General features: G+C 40.2%; 1 protein-coding gene across 5 annotated transcripts; it reads left to right on the forward strand.

Annotated features, from left to right (window-relative positions):
* Nucleotides 1-4,847: 4,847 nt before the first annotated feature.
* Nucleotides 4,848-24,604, forward strand: C1GALT1 (core 1 synthase, glycoprotein-N-acetylgalactosamine 3-beta-galactosyltransferase 1). 5 transcript variants are annotated; one of them, XM_064289999.1, is made up of 5 exons: nucleotides 4,848-5,014; nucleotides 5,289-5,587; nucleotides 12,537-12,773; nucleotides 15,590-16,257; nucleotides 23,852-24,604. In XM_064289999.1, the coding sequence occupies exons 3-5, from the start codon at nucleotides 12,554-12,556 to the stop codon at nucleotides 24,041-24,043; spliced, it is 1,080 nt and encodes a 359-aa protein (XP_064146069.1). In that variant the 5' UTR covers nucleotides 4,848-5,014; nucleotides 5,289-5,587; nucleotides 12,537-12,553; the 3' UTR covers nucleotides 24,044-24,604. The 5 variants fall into 5 exon arrangements, with proteins under 5 accessions (XP_064146069.1, XP_064146072.1, XP_023400166.1 ...); XM_064290002.1 differs by lacking the exon at nucleotides 5,289-5,587 and adding an exon at nucleotides 20,523-21,524 and having other exon boundaries at nucleotides 23,852-23,956; XM_023544398.2 differs by lacking the exon at nucleotides 5,289-5,587.
* The last annotated feature ends 1,765 nt before the right edge of the window (nucleotides 24,605-26,369 follow it).

The following is a 26,369-nucleotide window of genomic DNA, read 5'->3' on the forward strand; positions in this document are numbered from 1 at the left end:
CTGTCTTAGTCATCTAGCACTGCTATAACAGAATACCACAAGGGATGGCTTTAACAAAGAATAATTTATTCTCTCATAGTCTAGTAGGCTACAAATCCAAATTCAGGGCATCAGCTCCATGGGAACTCTATCTTTATCTGTTGGCTCTGGAGGAAGGTTCTTGTCATCAATCTTCCCCTGGTCACGGAGCTTCTCAGGCATAGGGACCCAGGATCCAAAGGATGTGCTCTGCTGCCAGTGCTGCTTTCTTGGTGGAATGTGGTCTCCCTGTCTTTCTACTTGCTTCTCTCTTTTATATCTCAAAAGACATTGGTTTAAGACACTATCTAATCTTGTAGATCTCATCAATGTAACCACCAGTAATTCATCTCATTACATCATAGTGATAGGAATCACAACACATAGGGAAACCACATCAGATGACAAAATGGTAGACATTCATACAATACTGGGAATCATGTCCTAGCCAAGCTGACAGATATTCTTGGGGGACACAATTCAATCTATGACATTCCACCCTTTGGCCCCCCAAAATTCACGTCCTTGCCACATATAAAACGTATTCATCCCATCGTATCATAGCAGAAGTCTTAAATCAACTCCAAGTCCAAAATCCAAAAACTCTTCTTTATCTGTGAAACCTAGAATACAAGTTATCAGCTTCCAAAGTACAATGGCAGAACAGGCACAAGCTGGACATTTCCATTACAAATGGTAGAAATGGGAGGGAAAGAAGGCATAACAAGCACCAATCAAGTCAGCAGAACACATTACATTAGCCCTCAAGGCTTTGCAAATAATCCTCTGTTCTCTGAGAGAGTTCACACAATGGCCTCGCCCTCCAGACTCTAGGTGTTGGCCACACTCTCTGGATTCTGAGTGGAGGTCCCTGGCCCTGGGCTTCAGTTCCACCTGGGACAGCAACTCTGCTCCCTCACCTTTAGGGACACCATTCTCCTAGTCCATCTGAGTGGTGACTCCATCCTTAGAAACACCAGAGGCCATAGCTCCACCCTTTGAAACCCCATAGGTTGAGGCCACACCTTTTGAGACTGAAGCGGCTTCTGCATCCTGGTTTCTTGGTCTCTTGACCCCTGGGCATCATGCCTGCATCTGCCCTGCTGGGGCAAGTGTTCCAAAGCTCTGCAGCTCCACCAATAAGTGCCTGGAGGCACCCCACTCTGCCAGGAGCTTTGACCACAAGGCACTCAGCTCTCTTGCTCTGTGGGTCAGCAAGCCTAGCTCCACTAATCAGTGCCCAGAGGCATCCCACTCCGCCAGGAAGCCTCCTGTGGAAAGACACTCAGCTCTTGCACTCCGTGGGTCAGTTCCAGCGCCATGTCACACTGGTCTCCTGGTTTTGCTGCTGCCGGTCCTCTGCTGCTGTTTCTCACCATCTGTGCCTTCTCTAGTGTTAACAGTTCTCCTCACTTCCTTCTGAGTCTTCTATCCATTCAGTTTCAAAACCGCTTCCACATTTTAGGTACCTGTTAGAGCAGTATCCCACTCCCGGTACCAAATTCTGTCTTAGTCATCTAGTGCTGCTTTAACAGAAATACCACAAGTGGATGGCTTTAACAAAAAGAAATTTATTTCCTCATAGGAAATGAGGTAAGTCTAAATTCAAAGCATCAGCTCCAGGGGAAGGCTTTCTCTCTCTGTTGGCTCTGGAGGAAGGTCCTTCTCATCAATCTTCCCCTGGACTAGGAACTTCTCTGCGAAGGAACCCCAGGTCCAAAGGCCTTGGTCTGTTCCTGGCACTGCTTTCTTGGTGGTATGAGGTCCCCATGTCTCTCTGCTTATTTCTCGCTTTTACATCTCAAAAGAGATTTGCTTAAGACACTATCGAATCTTATAGTTCTTACTAATATAACTGCCACCAATCTATCTCATTACATCATAGTGACAGGATTTACAACACACAGGGAAATCACATCAGATAACAAAATGGTAGACAATTATACAATACTGGGAATCATGTCCTAGCCAAGTTGACAGATATTTTTGAGAGACATGATTTAATCCATGACATCTTCCTTGCATATTTGCATTTTGAATTTGTCTGAATATGTATATACCATTTTTATAAAAACAACGGCTATTTTCAAAAAATAACAACCAAAATAAAGTGGATGATTTGATCCAGTACTGTTCATATCAACATTCTTTCTTACCCGAAATTTTCCTAGGCACAAAACCTTGAAAGGATTTCTTAACTTTTACTAGAAAAATGTTATTCCTTGTTCATTATACCTTTCAATAAAGTTAAAATGTGATAGAGTCCCAGTTTTTTTGTTTTGTTTTGCATTCTGTTTGGAGCACTGTAATCTTTGGGAAGGTATTATTTTTTTTTTTTCTTAATTGTGCATTAGGTGAAAGTTTACAGAGCAAATTAGTTTCCCATTCGATAGTTTCCACATAAAGTGTTTCGTGACCTTGATTTCATTCCCCACAATGTGTCAGCACTCTCCCCATTTCCGCCCTGGGTTCCCTATTTTCTTTCATCCTCATTTTCTATCCCCTCCTGCCTTCTAATCTATGTTTTTTGGCAGATGATACCTTTTGATAATGCCTTTATGATTGATTGTCCTAAGGAGTATGTGGAAACCCTGGTGGTATAGTGGTTAAGAGCTACGGCTGCTAACCAAAAGGTTGGCAGTTCGAATCCACCAGACGCTCCTTGGAAACTCTATGGGGAAGTTCTACTCTGTCCTATAGGGTCACTATGAGTCGGAATCGACTTGACAGCAGTGGGTTTTGGGGTTTAAGGAGTATGTTCCTCTTTTAGGTGTTATCGTTTAACACGTGTGCTTGTCTACTGTTTGGCTGGGAGGTGGTCTTCAGTTCCAGGTCAGAAAGGTATCTTAGGGCCATAGTCCCAGGGGTCCCTCCAGTCTCTGTCTGGTCTTTTTTGTGAATCTGATTTTTTGTTCTACAATTTTCTCCTGCTCTGCCCAGGACTTGTGATCCCAGTCAGAGCAGCTGGTAGTGGTAGCCGGGTACCATCTAGTACTTCTGGTCTCAGGGTCATGTACACTGTGGTTCATGTGGTCCATTGGTCCTCTGGACTAATTGCTCTCTTTAGTTTTTGGTTTTCTTCACTCTCCTTTGCTGTGTATAAGAAGAGACTAATCGTTGTATCTTAGATGGCCGCTCTCAATCTTTTAAGACCCCAGACGCCACTCAACAAAGTAAAATGCAGAACATTGTCTTTATGTACTATGTTGTGCCAATGGACATAACTGTCTCCCAAGTCAGAAAGAGTACTCTTTAATCCCTGGGTGGTACAAACGGTTAACACGTTTGGCTGCTAACCGAAAGGTTGGAGGTTTGAGTCTACCCAGAAGCACCTTGGAAGAAAGGCCTGGAGATCTACTTCTGAAAAATCAGCTATTGAAAACTCTATGAAGCACAGTCCTACTCTGACACATACAGGGTCATCATGAGCAACTGGTTTAACTGTTGAAAGGGAAGGGGGTGAGCCTGAGCAATAACTGTAAACAAGTTGGGGAAGAGAGAAGAGGATGGAGGTAAGGATGTAAGGGGAGAAGTCTCCAGGTGTGGGCTATGGAAAGAGCACTAACCTGGGGAATCAGGCTATCTGCACTTCTATGATGACATCGGTTTAATTCTGGACTTCAGTTTTCTCATCTGAAAAATTAGAGGTTTGGATTAGAATCACTAGACATGCCTTAAGTTTTAAAATTCTTTTGGATCTATTGATGGAGCGTTCTGGCAAACTATAGGAGAGTGGAACCTAGGCATATTAAACGGAAAGTAATAAACTAACGTAAATTGTTTATTATTTCTCCGAGGCATACTGTTAAGAAACTTGTCAGTTATACAGCTAATGAGGTGGAGGGACCAGGATTCCAGCCCAAGAAGTCTTATTTCAGAGCCCACATTCTCTTAATCCCCATGTTATAGGCCACTAAAGAACTGCCTGAAGAGGGCATGTAAAGGAAGCGGGTTAACTTTCCTAACATCGCTTCGCCTTGCAGATAGATGGTTAATGGCCAGAGGGTCTAGACCTTCTTTCACCTTCTGACTTCAGTAGGGTTACCTCAATAGGCTGCAGCTCTATTCCAAAGGCAGCTTCCGGATTCACAGCCCTTTTGGCAGCGAAAAGGGAGATGAGTTTTGCAAAGCCTGAGGAACCTCTTCCTGCCATTGCCTGGAGTGCTGACAGAACCGAAAAACCACGTGTGCCTACAGGGGGTTTGTGGTATCACTACCTGGGTTTTCAACCCTTCCTGGTTCACTCCTGTGGTTACCGTACATCCGTTTGCATACCTTATCTCGGTGTATTTCTTTTCAATACGGCTAGGGAGAGGCTGAGTAATGAGAGGACGGGGAGAGAACACACAAAAAATGGACGGGTTAAAAGCAGGCTAGAGGCCAGGACTCCTGCAGGGTTAGACCCTGTCCCCCAAAGGTCCTTTAGGCATCCCAGCCTCAGTGCCCGTGGCTTCTCTACAATTAAAAAAAAAAAAAACACCGTTGCTGTCTCCTACAGCGGAATCACAAAGGTGGAGACCGGAAGAGAGAAGCCACAAGAGGGTTGCGTCTAAACCTATTGCTCTTAGAAGACCCCGACTTCCCAGGCCCCTTCGCAGAAAGGCGGAGCGTGAGCTCGGTGGCCAATCCCCGCGTCCGCACGTCGCCGTAGCCCCGCCTCCCCCTGCCCCCACCCGCTCCGCCCTCCCCTAAGGCGAGTGCGGCGGCGGCGACGTCGGCGCTAGGAGACCCTGGGCGGCGGCTGCGCCGTAGGCGGGCCGTGGCCTGGACGCGCTGCCGGGAGGGGCGGATCGAGCGGGCGGGAGCGCGCGTAGGGCCCGCCTCGGCCGCAGCCGCCGTAGCTGCCACTGCCCCGGTATGTTCTGGGCGGCAGCGGGCGGTCTCGGCTAGCAGCCCGAGTACCTCTGCGGCTGCCGAGAGGAGCGACGGTCGCCGACCCCGTGCAGTCCCTCTCTCCGCCCCAGGAGGGATGAGAGGGAGCCCCCGCTGATGTCAGGTACGGCCGGCGGAGGCGCCCTCAGACTGCGGGTCCAAGGTCTTGGCTCCCCTCGCCCTCCCTCTTTCGAGTGTGTACGTGTATTGAGGGTGCGTGGGGAGCGTGGAAGGTGGAACCAAACCCCTGGCCTCGCCAAACAGGTGTCCCAGGTCGGGGCCGGGGCGAAGGGGCGTCCGGGCTCTTGACCGAGGCGCGGGGCACTTCCTGCTCCCGGCGCCTCAGGGAGCTGTGGTAGGGGCCGCGTGCTCACGAGCCGCTATTTGTTGACATGTAGCCGCCTCCTCGTCGTGGGTCCTGTCTGCCTGCCCTCGTGCGCTGGCGTTGGGTAGCGGCGGTGAGGCGCGGGCTGCGCTGCGGGATCCCGGCTGGACCACTTAGCGGTCCTGCCGAGCCGCGCCCCCACCGCGCTTCCTCCCGGGCCTCCTCCTGACCTGCGGGGCCGGCCGGACTCGGCGCTCCTGCCTGAGGCACCTTCCCGAGAGCCGCGGGGCTGCCGCGCCGCCCGAGCGCCCAGCGAGCGGGAGCCTTCCAGAAGTGCCCGGGGACTTGCTTCGGGCGTGCTTGGATCATCAGGTTTGTCTGGCGCTTTTTTTTTTTTTTCTTTTTCCCTAAGTTTCTTTTCTGCTGGTAGAGTGAATGAGCCAGGTGTGTCAGGGCACTTGCTGCTTGAAAGAGGGAGTTTTCTTTCGTCACACATCTTTTCTCACCTCCTCCCCCCCACCCCCAAGCAAAGTGTGATGGCATTAGTAGGTGCTCACAAGTTGTCCATATAGCTTTGAATTCGGGTAAAGTGTATGCTTTTAGAAGCTAACCATTTAGGAGAGGATTTGTTCTTCCTTCTATGAGTCGGAATCGACAACTGCAACGGCCTTGGTTTGGGTTAGCCCTTGCCCTCCCCCCTTGTTATTTTAGAAAGTCGGGGGGAGGGCGGGGAGCACACATTCGGGAAAAGTTGACCAAATTTATAATCTAGTTCTCTAAATTTGTTATAAATATTGCGGTATTTCCTTTGAATACTTTTAAGATTGAAAAGTATTATGCTAACCATGAATTGATTTCATTATGAATTAGTTACAAAGTCAGAACTTTAATGCATTAGAGGAGATAATTAGGCCAGTGTGTAAGAGACAGAACTATGTTCACTTACTAAAAATTGGGCATAGAACATAGAGAGATCTGTCTGGTGCTAAGAAAAAGTGTTGTGCATAATTTCATGTTGTTTGGTTCTGGTGTAAGCTCAGACAGTTGGAATATCAGTTTTTAGAAATTAGATGACAGCTTTCCACTTCTTTATCAGATAGATGTTAAAGTAAGCCTTATACACCTGATACTGTGAGTACTAAGTATTGTACATAGTAAACTATTCTTGTTTTATTCCTACCAGCTTTAGTATCTTGATGTACAGTGTAAGTGAATATAAAGTTCCAAGTTACCAAACGGTTAACTATTTTCACCGTATGTTAAGTAAAACAGTGATTTAGTAAAGAAAGTATGAGTCATTTAAAATTCTTCACAGGAAAATAGTATGATTTTATAGCACCAGTAGCAAGCTATTAAATGTCTGTCTTAAATTTGCCTGAAATTTGTGTTTTTCTGTATCTTTTTACTTAAGACTCAGCATTTTAAAATATTCTGTGGTTACTACCCATTTAGAGATGGTTGTGCTCTTTTTTTTTTCTCCCAGACTACCAGTCTATATTTTTTAGTAAATTTAATATCCAGAAATTCTTAGAATTTTATCACAGACTTACTCAGGAGTACATGTGTGGTGTAATGGTTAAGCGCTAGGGCTGCTAACCAAATGGTTGGCAGTTCGAATCTGCCAGGCCCTCCTTGGAACCTCTATGGGGCAGTTCTACCCTGTCCTATAGGGTCACTATGAGTCGGAAAAATTCGACGGCACTGGGTGTTCGGGTTATAACTAATTTATGTTTACTTAGTCATAGAAATAGAAATACAAAAGTGTGTCACTGAGTATATCTTATCTCCTATTTGTGTATTTGTTTGTGCTCACTAAGGTAAAGATTGCATTTTACAGTTTATAAACTTTATAAATCACAGTAATTTAAAGTAGAGTTTGTGTGGTGAAATCACTGATTGAATTCCTTGTGACAGACCAGCTATAAATAAATAGAAAATGGGCAACTCACTACTGAAATACACTTCTGATGCCCTTAAAATTTGAAACTTTCGAATACAGCCGTCTTACTTTTAAAAGATTTGTTGAGATTTGAGTAAAGAGGCTGATATATAACTATAGCAAGGATGAAAGAAAGGTATAGCAAGATTCTTTTTACCCAAAGTTCAGTAGTATCAAGGTCATTCTTTTAAAAGAAGGGGAAAACAGAAGAGTTGTTCCATAAAAAGGGAAGTTAGCATTTTACCTTAAAATCTGGTTTGAGAAGAACCTAATGTGTATTTAAAATACTAATTTTTTACTTTGGAACTAATTCAAATAACTGAGGAAAGAATAGATGCCAAAATCTGTGATGTGTGAAAATAGGAAGTGTCTCTTTGACAAGAAAATATAAAGAAGCTTGTATTTGTGAGTCAGGGAAACCCATAAGAAGCCAAAAAGAAAATCTGAATAAATAACACCTGTAGCATGGGCTGCCTTGTACATTGTTGGAGGAGAGGGAGAGTGATTAGTAAATTGCGGAGATTCTGAAACAGGAAACTTGATTAGTACACAATGAAAGCTGTATATTAAAACACATTTAAACTGATGGAAGCTGAATAATAAACCAAACCCAACCCAGTGCCATTGAGTCGATTCCAACTCATAGTGACCCTATAGGACAGAGTAGAACTGCCTCATAGAGTTTCCAAGGAGTGCCTGGCAGATTTGAACTGCCTACCCTTTGGTTAGCAGCCGTAGCACTTAACCACTATGCCACCGGGGTTACGGCTGAATAATAGGCAGATTTAAAAATTATATACAATTTGGGGTGGTTATTTGCATACTTTGTCGTATAATTTAATTTATCCTATAGCAAACTCATTGCCATCAAGTTGATTCTGACTCATAATGACCCTATAGGACAGAGTAGAACTACCCCATAGGGTTTCCAAGGCTGTAAATCTTTATGGAAGCAGACTGCCACATCTTTGTCATACAGAGCAGCTGGTGGATTCGAACTGCGGACCTTTCGGTTAGTAGCTGAGTGCTTAATCATTGTGTCACCAGGGCTCTTTTTATCTTATAAAAACCCGTTGCCCTCGAGTCGATTCGGACTCATCACTACCCTATAGCACAGAGTAGAATGACCCGTAGGGTTTCCAAGGAGCACTTGGTGGGTTCGAACCACCAACCTCTTGGTTAGCAGCCGTAGCTCTTAGCCACTACCTCTCAGCCTCTACGCCACCAGGGTTGGTGTTCAGTAAATGTTTAAGCATAGGGTATAGTGGGAACAGAGTTGGGTAATTCTAAATTCATTCGTATATATGAGTGCTTATTATGTACCAGGCATTAGTGACATAGCAGTAAACAGAAGGACAGAAATGTCTACATGGCATTTACATTCTACAGCACTGGTTCCCAAAATGTGACCTCTGGATCCACAGTATCACCATCACCTGGGAACCTGTTAGAAATGCAAATTTTCATGCTCTGGAAACTATTTTAACAGGACTTCGAGGTGATTCTGATACAGACTCAGGCTTGAGAACCACTGATCAAGATGGAGAAGAGAAACAATAAATTAGATGAATGAGTAAAATTTGTAATATATTAAATGTTGATAAGCGCTGTAGAGTAGACCCCCAAGAAGTAGAAACTTGAAGGAGTTAGAGGGTGAGCCTTGTGAGTATCTGGTTGAGATGTATTTCCAATAGAGAACAGCAAGGACTCCAGAGCTAGAACACAGGAAGGAAAGCAGATAGTGTTAGCTTTTATCCTGTAAAAGTGCTGCTATTCATTCATTTTTTACCTACAGAAACACCAAACACTCTACTAGGAGGAGAAATCAGAACAAAAGGGGTGAGTGTAGGACAACAGATTGTGTGAAAGTCATCTCAAGGTTTTAGATTTCTCCTTGAGTGAGATGGGAAGGCACCAAACGGTTTTGAGCAAATGATCTAAGCTTTAAAAGGAAGGATTACTTTAGTTACTTGTCAGAACAGAAGAAGGAAAGTGTTTTTTTCTTCTCACTCTAGTTACCTGAGTCACTCAGTTTCTCTCCGCAAAGGCAACAGGTGTTAAAATTAGTCTTTATGGATTCTTCTATAAATTAATTTCAACAGGTTAAGGGAGTGGTTCTCAACCAGGTCCATTTAGCCCTCAGGGGACATTTGGCCCTGTGGTGCAACAGTTTAAGTGCTTAGCTGCTAACTGAAAGGTCTAAGGTTCAAACCCACCAACTGCTCCATGGGAGAAAGATGAGGCAGTCTGCTTCCATAAAAGTTATTATTGTTGTTGTTAGGTGCCATTGAGTCGATTTCAACTCATAGCGACCATATGCACAACAGAACAAAACAATGCCAGTCTTGCACCACTCTCAGAGTCGTTGCTGTGTTTGAGCCCATTATTGCAGCCACCGTGTCACTGAGGGTCTTCCTCTTTTTCGCTGACCTTCAACCAGGTGTGATGCCCTTCTCCGGTGATTGATCCCTTTTGATAACATGTCCAAAGTACATGAGATAAAGTCTCCCCAGCCTTGCTTCTAAGAAACATTCTGGCTGTACTTCTTCCAAGACAGATTTGTTCCTTCTGGCAGTCCATGGTATATTCAACATTCTTCACCAACTCCATAATTCAAGTGCGTCAATTCTTCTTTGAGTCTTTTTTATTCATTGTCTAGTTTTTACACGCAAATGAGGTGATCAGAAATATCATGGCTTGGGTCAGGTGCACCTTACTCCTCAAGGTGACATCTTTGCTTTTTAACACTTGAAAGAGGTTTTTTGCAGTAGATTTGCCCAGTGCAATACATCATTTGATTTCTTGACTGATGCCTCCTTGGATGTCGATTGTGGATCCTAGTAATATGAAATCCTTGGCAGCTTTGGTATCTTTGCTGTTTATCATGATGTTGCTTATCGGTCCAGTTGTGAGGATTTTTGTTTTCTTTATGTTAAGGTGTAATCCATACTGAAGGCTGTAGTCTTTGATCTTCATCAGTAAGTGCTTCAAGTCCTCTTTACTTTCAGCAAACAAGGTTGTGTCATCCATCCATATCGCAAGTTGTTAATGTGTCTTCCTCTAATCCTGATCCCTCATTTTTCATATAGTCTGACTTCTCACATTGTTTGCTCACCATAGAGATTGAATAAGTGTGGTGAAAAGATATAACCTTGATGCACACCTTTCCTAATTTTTAACCATGCCTTATCCCCTTGTTCTGTTCAAACACCTGCCTCTTGGTCTATGTATGGGTTCCTCATGATTAAATATTCTGGAATTCCCATTCTTGGCAGTGTTATTCATAATTTGTTATGATCTACACACTCGAATGCCTTTGCATAGTCAGTAAAACACGGGTAAATATCTTTATGGTATTCTCTGCTTTCAGCCAAGATCCTTCTGACATCAGCAATGATATCCCTCATTCCATGTCCTCTTCTGAATCTGGCGTGAATTTCTGGCTGTTCCCTGTCGATGTACTGCTGCAACTGTTTTTGAATTATCTTAAGCAAAATTTTACTTGCATGTGATATTAATGATTTCTGCATTCTGTTGCATCACCTTTCTTTGGAATGACACAGATATGGATTTCTTCCCTTAGGTTGGCCAGGTAGCAGTCTTCCAAATTTCTTGGCATAGACAAGTGAATACTTCAGCATTGTGTCCGTTTGTTGAAACATCTCAGTTGGTATTCCATCAGGTTCTGGAGCCTTGTTTTTTTGCCAATGCCTTCAGTGCAGTTGGACTTCTTCCTTCAGCACCATCAGTTCTTGATCCTGAAATGGTTGAACGACAACCAATTCTTTTTGGGACAGTGATTCTGTATATTACTTCCGTCTTCTTGGTATAAGATAAATTATATGGCTAAGCATGCAATAACCACAATAAATTGTGTGTAACTTCAAATCTGTAATTCATAGAAATTACAGCCTTGGAATCCCTGTGGGGCAATTCTACTCTGTCCTATACGGTCATTATGGGTCGGAATCGACTCGACAGCAATGGGTTGTTGGGTAGAGGCCAGGGATGCTGCTAAACATCTAACAATGAATAGGACAGTACCCACAAAAAAGAATTATCCCGCCAAAAATGTCAGTAGTGCCTAGGTTGAAAACTGTAGGTTAATGGGACTTACAAAGGTTGGGGCATAGAGGGCAAAGGGAAGAGGGTGTTGTAGATAGGAGAAGACAATAGGAATAGAGGAGCCAACTGTATTGGAATGTTTAGGGAACTACAGATAGTTCAGTGTTCCTGAAGCATAAATTATTAGGTAGGGAATAGCAAAAGATGAGGCTTGAAACCTGGACTGAGTCCAGTTCAAAGAGAGCATTTATATATCATGTTAATTAAAGATGCTTCATTTTTGTCTTGTAGGTAATGGGGACCCATGGAGGGATTTATAGGGTGACATAGTCACCTTTTAATTTTAGTTAGGTCATTCTGGTGACAGATGGGAATGAGTTGAGGAGAGACAGCGCTTGAGGCAGGGAGACAGGTTATGTATTGCAGAAGCCTAGGGAAGAGATACGGGTCTGAAGTAGGACAAGTAGTAGAAATGGAGAGGAAAGAATGATTAAACAAATATTTAGGTTATATAATTGGCAAGATTTGGTAATTGGATATTGGATGAGGGTAAGGAGAGAATCAAGGACATTTCTCTAACTTGTAGCTTAGATAATCATATGGCTCCAGTTGGAATGGGAATCCATTGGTGGGTAATTTACATGATTACCAGTAACTTAGATAAGGTGAACAGGTTTAAGGGTTTAAGATAATGATTCACTTTTGGACACATTGAATTTGAGGTCCCTATGGTTCTCCGTTTTTTTTTTTTATGGTTCTCCATTGGAGAGAGATGTGGCAGTCTGCTTCCATAAAGATTTACACCCATGGAAACCCTATGGGGCAGTTCGTTCTATCCTGTAGGCTCACTGTGAGTCAGAATAGATTCAGCAGCAACAGATTTGGATTTTTTGGTTTTATGGTCCAGGTGGAAATGTTTAGTAGGCATTTGTATATAAGTCTGAAACTTGGAGTAATGGAAGGAATCAAAAGTTAAGTACTATTAGAAATATTTTCCTATATGGAAGGAATTAGCTACCAGTATAACTGAAAGGTCCCTGGGTAGTGCAAATGGTTAACGTACTCAGCTGTTAAATGAAAGGTTGGAAGTTTGAGTCCACCCAGAGGTACCTCAGAAGAAAGGCCTGTGATCTACTTCCAAAATGTCAGCCATTGAAAACCCTGTGGAGCACAGTTCTACTCTGACACACATGGGGTCACCATGAGTAGGAAAACTCAGCTGCAGCTGGTTATAATTAAAAGTTATTACCTTTTACTCTTGCTATGTATATCGTTTTATTATTTTATATCCTGCTAATTTTTTTTTTTTTTTTACAGAAATACAGTTTCGGGAAATGGCCTCTAAATCTTGGCTGAATTTTTTAACATTCCTCTGTGGATCAGCAATTGGATTTTTTTTATGTTCTCAGCTATTTAGTATTTTGTTGGGAGAACAGGGGGACATCCAGCCTAATATTCTTCATAATGATCCCCATGCTAGACATTCAGATGATAACGGACATAATCATCTAGAAGGGCAGATGAACTTCAATGCAGATGCCAGCCAACATACAGGTATCATTTACTTTATTAAGGAGTACATATAAATAGGATTTCAGTCTATGAAAGTATTAGGAGAATTGAGAAAATTTATTTGAATTTTGTGATATAACTGTATTTGTTTAATAGAGAAAACGAGTTCTATTCCAGATGAAACCTAGTGCCGTCGAGTCAATTCCGACTCATAGCAGTAAATTACAATAATTCTTGGTTTGCTTCAGAGGGAGGAAACTGCTAAAACCCAGATTCATTTAGGGAGTAAGACGTTCACTTTAAAATTATTTTTAAGTAGTAACGGTTCAGGAACTGTAATTTGGGGAAAGAAACAACTTTTCAGATTAGATTTGTTTCTGAAAATTGTTCTTTAGGTCTTATTTGTTTTTCATGGTTTATATCTGTGTCTCACTTTTGCTATTGTCTTGTTTTGGCTTAGTCTTGTTTTCCTGGAGACATTCAAGAAGTACATAAATCTCAATTTATATTTTTATCAGTAGCTAATATAATCAGTCTTATCCTTTTGAGAGGCATGAAGAACTAGGGAAGTAGAAAGCTGAGGATGTGTTACAAAGGTTCCATTTTCCCTGGCGTCCTATCTCTAACCAGATTTTCTCAATTGAATCCACTTAGTGCCCCTTAAATGTTGGTTTTCTCTCAAGCTTCTTTGCCTACCAATCAACTCCATTTGTCTCTAAATTCTAACAGTTCTGCTTTACCATTTCAAGTCTTTGTCCTCTCAAGCCACACTGCATTTCCCCTAATTCAGACCTGCAACTACACCCATGTATCTGTACTCAGCCAAACTTCACCATGCCTTTTGTCCTTTCCTCTGGTAAGTGTCTGCTCATTCAAAGACCTACGTTCCCCTTTATCTCTTATTTTTCTAGCATCCCTTGATGTCTCATTTCTCTTTTCTACCCAAGCCTCCATCCCTCTGCTCTATAGGATTGGTCAGTTACCACTTTCTTTTTCCTCAGTGCATTGAACCAAGGTACATTCCTCTTTTATAGAATATCTTCGTATTTGGCAATTATTGGTTTGCACATCAGGCTTTTCCACTAGACTGTGAATTCCTCTGGTAGGAAGTATGTCTCATTCTTTCATCTTCAGTGTCAGCGCCTGCCTAGTACAAAGTAAGTGATGATTGAATAATTGAAAGAATGAGAGGGAGTTTTCTCCCAGACCCTGGAAGTGAGGTTAATGCTATCTTGCTCTAAGTGAAACAGATTGAGGATTCCTGCATCCACCGTTTTCCGTGTCCATCCAGGGGTGTGTATATGTGTATAGCTAGGAGAATGGGTTTCTGAAGTATGTAGGCTGTGAATACTCTCTGACTAAAAACAGGATAATTTGACTTCTTTTGTCCTTTTGTAGTGTGGAGTTTTTTTAGTGTGGAGTTTTGGTATTCTGAGGGACCCGAAAATTTTCATGCCCTGCCCAACCTTTCCTTTTTCTCCATCTCAATTAGTTAACTAGAAATTTTGTTGTACTTCACTGAGTGACATTAACTGTAAGGGTGTGGTGCTTCCTCAAGATAACTCCCTAGAGAATTGCTTCTCAAAGTGTGGTCTGCAGACTGTGCTGATCCACACCTGGTTACAGGTCCATGACAAAATAAATGTGGAAATTGAGAGGAAGTATTTAGAAACTTTTGTGTTAATTTGACAGTAATTTTGTCTGAATCTACGAATTACTACAGAATTTTGTATTTCTTTCTTAAACTTTATCCCAGTAATTCTTTTTTATTGTACGCTACGGAAGTATAGGTTTCCAATATTAGAAATAAGTGGTCCTTCAGCACAGGTAGTTTGAGAAGCACTGGTCTAGAGTCTCATAGATGGACTCCTCCTCTTGACCAGTGCTACTTAAAGTGTAGTCCTAGGCCTGACAGCCTGTGAATTGTTACCTATCTGCACCCAGATAAGGAGTTTACACCAAGATGTTAATCAGTTAAGGCTCTAAACTGATGTTTTAGTTAAGTGAATTTTTTCAAATAGTAAGACTTTCTTAAAGCAGTACTGTGTTGTTTCATCTTCTGACATAAGCTTCTTATTTCTTTGCAAACTGGTACTTTGAATAACACTGTTCTAGACAGTCTTGGAAGTGCTACTTCTAACCTATGTTCTCTTTCTGATTGGTGGATTTGTGTTTTGAAATCAGGTATGTTACTATCAAAAGTAATCTTAACCTTGCCTTAACTGTTCTTCAAGTTGGGGTAGTTACAAAAACTTTTAAGACCATCTCAGGGTACTTACAGAAAATTCATCAGCTCTTGTGAACTCCAGAATAATGAAATAGATAACAAGTGCCACGTAAGCAACATGTCTTTCCTGTCCTTCAGAAGCTCATTCAGAGCGGTGAGAAGTTCTTGTCGATGTACTGTTGAGAGCCAGCTGAGACTTTCTTTGTAGCGTGGGGTGGAAAGCAGAGGCTATTTAAGGCGATGCTTAAGGTGCGCACAAATCACCGAGGGAACGCGGCTGAATGCAGATTATGCTCCAGTAAATCTGGAGTGGGCCTGAGAGTCTGCATTTCTGACAAAATCCCAGGTGATACCTGCGCTTTTTGATCAATGAACATAATTCGATTAGTGTGAATTTAAGTTACAGTGACAATTCTTGTTAGCTCCAATGATCTCCTGGGTAGGATTGACATGAAACCAGTAAATCAGAATGTCGGTGCACGTTAGGTTGAGTTTTGCTTTTTTCTAGCTAAATCACTAATGATAGATGGGTGAACAGAAGGGAGAAGTCTTTGAAATTGTCTATGAAAGTGCTTTCTTGTATATAATCTGGATTATATCTGTGTATATAATTTTTTCTTTTGTTTAATAGATGAGAACACAGACATCTCTGAAAAACTCTATCAGAAAGTTAAAATTCTTTGCTGGGTGATGACAGGGCCTCAAAATCTAGAGAAAAAGGCCAAACACGTCAAAGCTACATGGGCCCAGCGTTGTAATAAAGTGTTGTTTATGAGTTCAGAAGAAAATAAAGACTTCCCTACTGTGGGATTAAAAACTAAAGAAGGCAGAGACCAACTGTACTGGAAAACAATTAAAGCTTTTCAGCATGTTCATGACCATTATTTAGAAGATGCTGATTGGTTTATGAAAGCAGATGATGATACATATGTTGTACTAGACAATTTGAGATGGCTACTCTCAAAATATGACCCTGAAAAACCTATTTACTTTGGGAGAAGATTTAAGCCCTATGTAAAGCAGGGCTACATGAGTGGAGGAGCAGGATATGTACTGAGCAAAGAAGCCTTGAAGAGATTTGTTGATGCATTTAAAACGGACAAATGTACACACAGTTCCTCCATTGAAGACTTAGCACTGGGGAGATGTATGGAAATTATAAATGTAGAAGCAGGAGATTCCAGAGATACCACTGGAAAAGAAACTTTTCATCCCTTTGTACCAGAACACCACTTAATCAAAGGTTATCTACCCAAAACCTTTTGGTACTGGAATTATAACTATTATTCTCCTGTAGAGGTAAGTTTAGAAGGTTTATAACTGTGTAAGTACTTAATTTGATTTACTTTTTTTTTTTAACCTAAAATGTGTACGTTTCTTTAGTCCCAATGACTAGGAATTTCCCTTAGTTTTTTAATATAGAGAGGCATTATAGCAAAGTAGACGAGACCAAATACCTAAGTGTATGCTGGACACTGAGAATATAGTAGTAAATAAAGCCAAGTTCCAGTTCTTATGAACCTATGTTCTAGTTGAGGAGACATACAATAAACAGACAGACTAGTCAAGGTATAATATGATTTTGGGCAGTGGTAAGTGCCGTGAAGAAAAATAAAGCCAGGGAAGGGGGTGGAAGGTGACCCAGAGTGGGGCGATCTGGTTTGGGTGATTACCAAAGGCGTCTATAAGGGAGTAACTTACAGTAAAAACCTAAATGAGGTTTGAGAGCAAGTTGTATGAAGACCTGGATAAAGAGCCCTTCACTGATCGGAACAACACATGAAAAGTCTTTGAAGTTCAGAAAAACTTAGGTTCAGATCTTGCTCTCCCACTTAAAATTGATTGATCTTGGATGGACGAACTTCTGAGCCTCAGCGTTCTCATTGGTAAAGTGCGAATGCTTTACTGTCTCATTCCGTGTGATTACAGTTTAGTGCAGTGCCTATCACACAGCAATGAGTTGCCATCAAGTTGATTCCAACTCACAGCAACCCCATGTGTGTCAGAGTACAACTGCTCTGTAGGGTTTCCAGTGGCTGGATTTTCAGTAGATCGCCCGGCCTTCCGAGGTACCTCTGGGTGGACTTGAACCTCCAACCTTCTGGTTAACAGCTCAGTGCGTTAACCATTTGCACCACCCAAAGACTCCCCATCACGCATTAAGCACTTACGAAACCTTAGTTCTCATTTGACACCTCAGTTTACATTCCCAAGACTTTTATTTAAAGTTCATTATTTTATGAAATATTTCAGGTGTACAGACAAACATAGAAGAATAATATACTATCTTGTACCCACCACCCGGCTTTATCAAACATTAATCTTTTTCCACATTTGCTTCAGATTTTCTGAAAGAAAAAAAGTGTTGCGGATATAGTTGAGGCCTGTGTACCTTCCCCCAACCAATTCGCTGACGACCTTCCCCAGAGTTAACCACTGCCATGAATTTAGTATTTTTTATTACCATCAATGTTCTTCTATTTTTTCCTCCATACTTACATATGCATAAACAACACATAGTATTGTTTTGCAGGCTTTTAAACTTCAAGTAAATGGAATTATATCATACATATCCTTCTATAATTTGCCGTTTTTATACATTGAGATTTGTCAGCATTAATATATGTGCTTAACTTCATTAATTTAAACTGCCGTGTAATATCCAGTGTATAACTATATTGTCATTTATCCATTGTCCTGCTGATACACATTTAGTAGATTGTTACTAGTTTTTTACTGTTGAAGCATTGCTGCAGTGAATGATTGAATGAGACCAAAAATTGTGAAACCTTTTAGATTCAGTTCTGTTATTGATTAATAATGCCTTGAGGCAAGTTGTTAGTTCTTCATGACTTCTTTTCTCTGACCCTAAGATTTAAATAATACCTTAATGTCTCAGCACTACCATTCTCTTCTTTACTAGCCAGGGCTTTCATGTCATTGCCTAGAACAGTGGTTCTCATCTGGAGGTAGTTTAGCAATGCCTGGAGGCATTTTTGGTTGTCATTCTATTAGTTCTTCAGTTTTGTTTATGTTAACTCTTATCCATCTGAAATATATTGGTATGTAGTGGAGGTAGAGAGTCCTGATTTTTCCAGATTGTTGACTAATTGTTTCAGTACCGTTTATTACTGATGTGAAATGTCTCCTTTATCGTGTTCTGTGACCAACTAATCAACCAGTTGCTGTGGAGTCAGTTCTACTCATGGTGACTCCATGTGTGTCAGAGTACAGCATGCTCCATAGGGCTTTCAGTGGCTGATTTTTCAGAAGTTGATCTCCAGGCCTTTCTTCCCAAGCACCTGTGGGTGGACTCGAATTCCAACCTTTCAGTTAGCAGCTGAATGCGTTAACTGTTTGCACCACCCAGGGACTCCTTATTACTAAGAGTAGGAACTATACTTGTGATTTCAATTGTTTCATTGCCATATTTGATTTTGACCCAGCATCATACTGTTTTGAATCTTGTAGCTTTATAATCTTTTAAGTTATTTATCTAAGAGTGTGTGTCCCCTCCCCCCACCTTTCAAAATTGTCTTGGCAATTCTCATGTCTTTATCCTTGTCCATAAACTCATTAATTTAGGGACAATGGACATCTTTGCCCAGGACTGTTTTTTTTAAGTTGTCTTTCTAGTCCCTTAGTAAAGTTTACGGTTTTCTTATATACCTCCCTAGGTGTATAATATTTCAGTTACTGTTCTACTTGAGCTCCTTATAAAAATTAATTACCGTTTTAACTGTAATATGTGAAGGAAACCCTGGTGCCATAGTGGTTAAGTGCTACGGCTGCTGACCAAAAGGCTGGCAGTTCGAATCCACGGGGCGCTTCTTGGAAACTCTATGGGGCAGTTCTACTCTGTCCTGTAGGGTCGCTGTGAGTCAGAATTGACTCGATGGCAATGGTTTTTTTTTTTTTTTTTTTTTTATGAAAGCTGGATTTTTTTTGTTTAACATCTTTGATTTGTTACTGGATTCTTTATTTCTGATGATTTTTCACTTGACACTCTTGAATTTTGGGAGTAACCGTAATCACCTGCAAAGAACTGTTTTGTTTTCTTTCTAATAATTGTAGTTCTTTTTTTTTTTATTGCTTATAAAGCTTACTAATAACCCTGGCCATCCAGTAAAAAGAAAACAAAACAGGATAATAAAGTGTAATGTAATTAATGCAGTAATTGTTTTTTAAAATGTTATTACAATATGTCAGTTATATAGAAATTGCTTCAAGAGAGGATCAGCTATTTAAGATTAACCGTTCCTGCTCTAGTCCTCTAGTTTGATACATGCTGTCCACTATAGTAGCATTAGTCACATGTGGCTATTGAGCATTTGAAATGTGGCTAGTCCAAATTGAGATGCACTGTATGTATAAAATGCACACCTGATTTCAAAGACAGCACAAATAAAAATGATTAATAATTTTTAAACTAGTCATTGGTATTGAAACAATACAGCCATGCCTTACTTTATTGCACTTCGCAGATATTGCATTTTTTACAAATTGGAGACTTGTGGCAACCCTGCATCAGGCAAGTCTTGGTGCTATTTTTCCAAAAGCATGTGCTCACTTTGTGTCTCTGTGTCACATTTTGGTAATTCTCATAATATTTCAAACCTTTTCATTATTTATTATATCTGTTATGAATCTGTGATCAGTAATCTTTGTTGTTGCTATTGTAGTTGTTTTGGGGCCTCACGAACTGCATCCATATGAGACAGTGAATTAATCGATAAATGTTGTGTGTGTTCTGGCTGCTGTACTGACCAGCCGTTCCTCGGTCTCTCGGGCCTCCCTGTTCCCTGAGACTCGTCAATTTTGAAATGAATGCAATTAATAACCCTACAATGGCCTCTTAAGTGTTCAGGTGAAAGGAAGAGTCTCACGTGTCTCACTTTAAATCAAAAGCTAGGGATGCTTAAGCTTCGTCAGGAAGGCATGTAAAAAACCAAGATAGGCCAAAAGCCAGGCCTCTTGTGCCAGTTAGCCAAGTTGTGAATGTAAAGGAAAAGATCTTGAAGGAAATTAACAATGCTACTCCAGTGAACACATGGATGATAAGAAAACAAAACAGCATTATTGCTGTTACGGTGAAAGTTTTAGTGGTCTAGATAGATCAAACCAGCGACAACATTCCCTTAAGCCAAAGCCTAATCCAGAGCAAGATCTTAATTCTATTCAAATCTGTGAAGGCTGAGAGAGGTGAGGAAGCTGCATATGAAAAAAGTTTGAAGCTAACAGAGGTTGGTTCATGAGGTTTAAGGAAAGAAGCTGTCTCCATAACATAAAAGGTAAAGCAGCAAATGCTTGATGTAGAAGCTATAACAAGTTATCCAGAAGCTCTAGCTAAGATAATTGATGAAGGTGGCTACACTAAACACCAGATTTTCAGTGTAGACAAAACAGTCTTATATTTGAAGAAGGTACCATCTAGGACTTTCGTAGATAGAGAGGAGAAGCCAATGCCTAGCTTCAAAGGACAGGCTGACTCTCTTGTGAGGGGCTAATGCAGCTGGTGACCTTAAGTTGAAGCCAGTGCTCATTTACCATTCTGAAAATTCTAGGGCCCTTAAGAATTATGCCAAATCTACTCTGCATGTACTCTGTAAGTGGAACAACAAAGCCTGGATGACAGCACATCTGTTTACAACATGATTTACTGAATATTTTAACCCCACTGTTGAGATCTACTGCTCAGAAAAAGATGCCCTTCAAAATACTGCTGCTCATTGACATTGCACCTGGTCACCCAACAGCTCTGATGGAGATGTACAAGGAGATTGATGTTATTTCCATGCCTGCTAACACAACGTCCATTCTGCAGCCCATAGATCAAGGAGTAATTTCAACTTTCAAGTCTTATTATTTAAGAAATACATTTTGGAAGGCTGTAGCTGCCATAGATAGTAATTCCTCTGATGGATCTGGGCAAAGTAAATAGAAATCCTTCTGGAAAGGATTCACCATTCTAGATACCACTAAGAACATTCGTGATTCATGGGAGGAGGTCAAAATATAAATATTAACAGCAGTCTGGAAGAAGTTGATTGATGACGTTGAGGGGTTCAGGACTTCAGTGGAGGAAGTAACTGCAGATGGGATGGAAATAGCAAGAGAACTGGAATTAGAAGTGGAGCCTGAAGATGTGACTGAATTGCTGCAGTGTCATAACAAAACTTTAACAGATGTGGAGTTGCTTATTATAGATGAGCAAAGAAAGTGGTTTCTTAAGGTGAAATCTACTCCTGGTGAAGATGCTGTGAACAGTGTTGAAATGACAACAAAGGATTTAGAATATTATATAAACTTAGTTGAAAAAGCAGCGGCAGAGTTTGAGAGGATCAACTCCAGTTTTGAAATAAGTTCTATCAAAATAAGTGCTATCAAAGAGCATCACATGCTACAGAGAAATCTTCCATGAAAGAAAGTCAGTTGATGCAGCAAATTTCATTGTTGTTTTCCTTTACAAAATTGCCACAGTTACGCCGGCCTTCAGCAACCGTCAACATCAAGGCAAGACTTCCCACCAGCAAAAAGATTATGACTCACTGAAGTCTCACTTAATGGTTAGCATTATTTAGCAGTAAAGTATTTTTTAATTAAAGTATGTATTTTTTTTAGACATAATGCTGTTGCACACTTAACAGACTATAGTGTAAACTTAAATGCACTGGAAAACCAAAATACTCGTGTGACTTGCTTTATTGCAATATTCGCTTTATTGCAGTGGTCTGGAACCTGACCTGCAGTATTTCCGAGGTATGCCTGTATTACGAATTTATTGGGCTAAATAAATACATTAAAATTAATTTCACCTATTTCTTTTTACTTTTTTCATGTGACTACTAGAATTTTTAAAACTGTTAGATGGCTCAGATAGGTCTGTTGAACAAAGCTGGTTTAGATAATCACAAGTTGAATAATCTATTTTTCGTATTTGTTCCTATCCTGATATTATTCCCTAAAAGTATAAGAACTAGGCACCAGATGATTTTCTTAAATACTTTTCCAAGGATCCTACATATTCGTTGTTTGTTCCAAAGGAAAGATCAGCAAGGAAGGCAAAGAAAGTGCAATGGATAATTCCCTGGTAATTTTTATTGCGTTGTAAGCTACGTACTTCCAAACATGAATTATTAAATGTTCCCTAGGTCAACATGAATCTTCTGTGGGAATTTGCCAGGCTATCTCTCTCCCTCAGTCCTTGGAAAGACATATAGAACCTGAAGTTTTATTGGAGTCACCTGGGTGGGACCTTCTCCAGATACCAGTCCTGAGCCCCAGGTTCACTTTCTGGCCATTTAACTCTGGGACCAATCTAGTTCTTTTTCTGTTTTCTTTCATCTTTTTTTTTTTTGCTGTTTTCTTCAGGTCTTTGAACTGGTTCAGTTATGGCCAAGGAAACAACACTGGAACAGACCTGAATTTTTAGAATTTGGGTGAACCGAATGGGTAACCAGAACGGGAAAGATGAGGTGCCCTGCTCAAAAATTAAGTGCCTGCTGCAAGGCTTTATGCATCAGTCACTCTCATAATCTTGGCTGTAATCCAGTCTCACGCATTAGGCTCCTGAAGGGGCTCCCTAAGCCTCTTCCAAGTCTCCCGTTCCAGGACTTCAACCCATAATTTTTTCCATTCCAGTTACTATTCCGGATCACCTGAATTATAAAAATTCTGGTCTATTCTGGTTTCACTTTGTCTGCCATGACTGTACCGCTTCAAAGCCCTGGTTTTATTTTAAACCTGTTCTCACGCCAACCCTCCTAGGAATTTAAGAGAATTATTTAACTGTTGTTCATTGCTGTCCAGTTGATTGCAACTCATGGCGACATCGTGTGTACATAGTAGAATTGCTCCATAGAGTTTTCAAGACCGTAACCTTTCAGAGGCAGATCACAGGCCTGTCTTCTGAGGCGCTTCTGAATGGGTTCAAACTGCCAACCGTTTGTCTAGTAGTGTAGCATTTACCGTTTGCGCCACCCAGGGACTCCCTTTTTTTTTTTTTCGTTTCTTTTAATCTGACCTACTTAGCTGAGATCCACCTGAATATGATTATCTTGTCAATAAAAAAAAAAAAAAAACCCATTGCCATTGAGTCAATTCTGACTCATAGCGACCCTATAGAACAGAGTAGAACTGCCCCATAAAGTTTGTAAGAAGCAGCCGGTGGATTTGAACTGCTGACCTTTTGGTTAGCAGCCAAGCTCTTAACCACTGTGCCACCAGGGCTCCCTGTCAATAACGGGTAACATTTATTAAAAAATAAAGCAAGTCCCCAGGCACTTTACATATATAGTCTCTCTTATGTAACCACTTCATGCAGATGGAGAAATTGAAGCTAATAGAGAGTAAGTAACTTGATATCAAGGTGTCATACTCTAGTAGGCAAAATTTGAATTCAAATTCAGAGCTTCCTCTGCTAAACACTATACTGTTTGGTTATCGTATGGGTAGAGTATTAGGTTGCAGACATAATAGGAAAACCATTACAGTCATTGAAGGCTCCAGAGGTCTCTCTGAGGCTGAGTCAAACAAAAATTATAGTGAGAAAATGAAAAGAGAAAGCAGAGCTTGGAAAAATAGAACCTTATGCTTTGTATAGCTAGCTGCCCCTGTCATCTGAAGAAGCCTCAAAACTTTTTTCTGCTGAAATATTAGAGAGAATGAGAGAATATTATTTTGGTTAGAAGTACTTTGGCAATTTCGTGTTTGATTTCAAATCATCAGGACCTCCAAGAACTCTTGTTTTCTTCCACAAGTCTAATAAATTACGCTCCTCTGCTTTTAATATTTAAATTACTTTAAAATTAGTGTTTTCTTTATTGTTATGTGACTATTGCATGTTAACAATGAATTGTTTATTAATAATGCCTGTTTCCACTGCTTTTTTTAGGGTCCCGGGTGCTGTTCTGATCTTGCAGTTTCTTTTCACTATGTTGACCCTACAACTATGTATGAGTTAGAATACCTCATTTATCATCTTCGTCCATATGGTTATTTATACAGATATCAACCTGCCTTACCTGAGGAAATAAGTGAAGCATACAAAAATGAAGATTCAAAAGTAAAATTAGGAAATCCTTGAAAGAAAAACACGAACGGAGATAAAATAGCTAACGTTGCACTGAAGAAGGACTTCCGCATTTCTGATATAGAACACTGGAATCCCAGTGAACATTGTATATTAGAAATCTTTCATATGAATGACTGTAAACTGAAGCTTTAAATGAGCTGTGAAGTCTGTTAAAATGTGTTTTTGATACAGTAATATATATGTATATGAAGAACTTGTGTTTTTTAAATGGTGGCCAGCTTAGAGAAACTAGAAAAGAGACTTTGTTGCCTGTTTGTGACCACATGTGTTACTGTCACTGAGAAACAAAAACGTTTACATTTGCTAAAACTACAACAGCACCATCTTAGTGTAACACACATGATGTTAAACAGATCTGCCTTAAAAGAAAATTTTAGAAGAAAATAGTTTCTCAGTGTTACTTGTAAACTCAAGATAGGAGTTTGTATTTGCAGTATGACATAAATGAACCAGGTCCCCCCTCCCTCAGCACACACTGTTTTAGTCTAATGAAAAGTTTGTTATGGTTATTTATAATTGGCAGTATTTTTCAAAAAAAAAAAAAGAAAGAAATGGCACTTGTCCTAAAGTGCGTTAATAAAATCACATTTTAAAATTATGGGCCTCGACTATATACTTGGTTCTAATTAGTGATTAATCTTTTGCTAGAATGAGTAGTATTCAGCATTGACTCTTTTCTAAATGTTTAATCATTCTCGAATACCATTCTCCACTGTTAATATTTATTTACTGAAAACATTAATAGCATTCTATAAACATGCATTTGAAAGTGTTTTGTCCCCAGATGTACCCATTGTTAATTATGGGTAAACTAATAGTCAACTTGGAGCCTTGGTGGCATAGTGGTTAAGAGCTCGTCTGCTAACCAAAAGGTCAGAAGTTCGAATCTACCAGCTGCTCCTTGGAAACCCTAGGGGACAGTTCGGAATCGATTGGACGGCACACAATAACAAAAAATAGCACGCTTAATGGTATTTGGGGATGCTTGTGTATCAGTGCCACTCTCGGGAATTACAAGTAACATTTTTAACTGATTATTTGACAGTCTTTCCAACTACATAGTTAGAGTTCCTTTCACTCTCTTCCTTTTGAGAGATGAGAACTTGTTTGTGCCTTTCATAACTTGTTTAAAGCAGTTTTTAAAACCCTTTGCTTTTAGGACCTGAGGTGATTATTAGTTATACTGGCAAAATTTTGACCAGACTTAATTGAAAATATTAGAAAATAGTGAGTGCTTAAACTAAAAGCTGTGAGATATTAAAAGAGCATATACTCAATTTATGAATAACAGCCTGAAGTTTGATGCTGACTTTTCCTATTTTGAGACTATTAAGTTTTGCCAGGGGATAATTCTAACAAAATAGAATACCCACCCTAGACTGTCTTCAAAAACACGTTCACAGGTGTTTCATTCTAATTTTAGTGATCCTCTGTTTAAAGAGTTTCTAAAAGAAAATTTTTACTTTTCACTGACTTTAGCAATAGTATGTGGGTATGTCATAACAATATTTTACAGACTTTCTATAGGATTATCTTTAATGTTATAAATGATTTATATTTCTCTTATGCTTATCATTATGCTAATTTTACATGTCTGCCACGCTGTTTACTCTGCTGCTTAACTGAATGATTTATATTTATTGTGCCAGAACATGTCAAAACTATGACCTCTTTGGATGGTATATTTGAGAGGATGTTCATTTTAGTGGCTAATTATTACTGTCTCCACAGAGTGAAAACACTGACCGATGTTTACTTATGAAATTGTTTTTTGTTCCTTTCATACTGGTATCAACTGCCAAAATATCAAGGGATTCATTTCCATTCTTTGAACAACTGTGTATGCAAATTTATTTGCAGTCTATATATGCTATTATTCTGTACTAAAAGTATAAATGGTTTATGGTAAATCCAAAGACCTTAAAATTTACTCATAGGAAATCAACATTGTGATGATTTCTAGACTTTAGAGTCAGACTACCTGGGTTTAAATTCTTGCTCCATCACTTACTAGCTTTGTAACCTTGAGCAATTTACTTAATCTCCTTGTGTCTCAGTTTTCTCTTCTGTAAATACAGGATGATAATGCTGCCTACCTCAACAGGATTTTTAAGAGGATTAAACGAGTGAACATATGTAGGGCTCCTAGAACACTGTCTGGCCCAGAGCAGGGAACAGTAAATATGAATTATTATTATTCTATTACCTTAGAGTATAAATATCCCATTTAAGTGAATGAAAAATATCTACTTTGATCAAATCATACTGGAAGAAATATTTCTTATATTTCTCATACGTAATAAAATAGCTGGTGTTT

Source organism: Loxodonta africana, chromosome 8, assembly GCF_030014295.1.
Source record: "Loxodonta africana isolate mLoxAfr1 chromosome 8, mLoxAfr1.hap2, whole genome shotgun sequence".
NCBI lineage: Eukaryota > Metazoa > Chordata > Mammalia > Proboscidea > Elephantidae > Loxodonta > Loxodonta africana.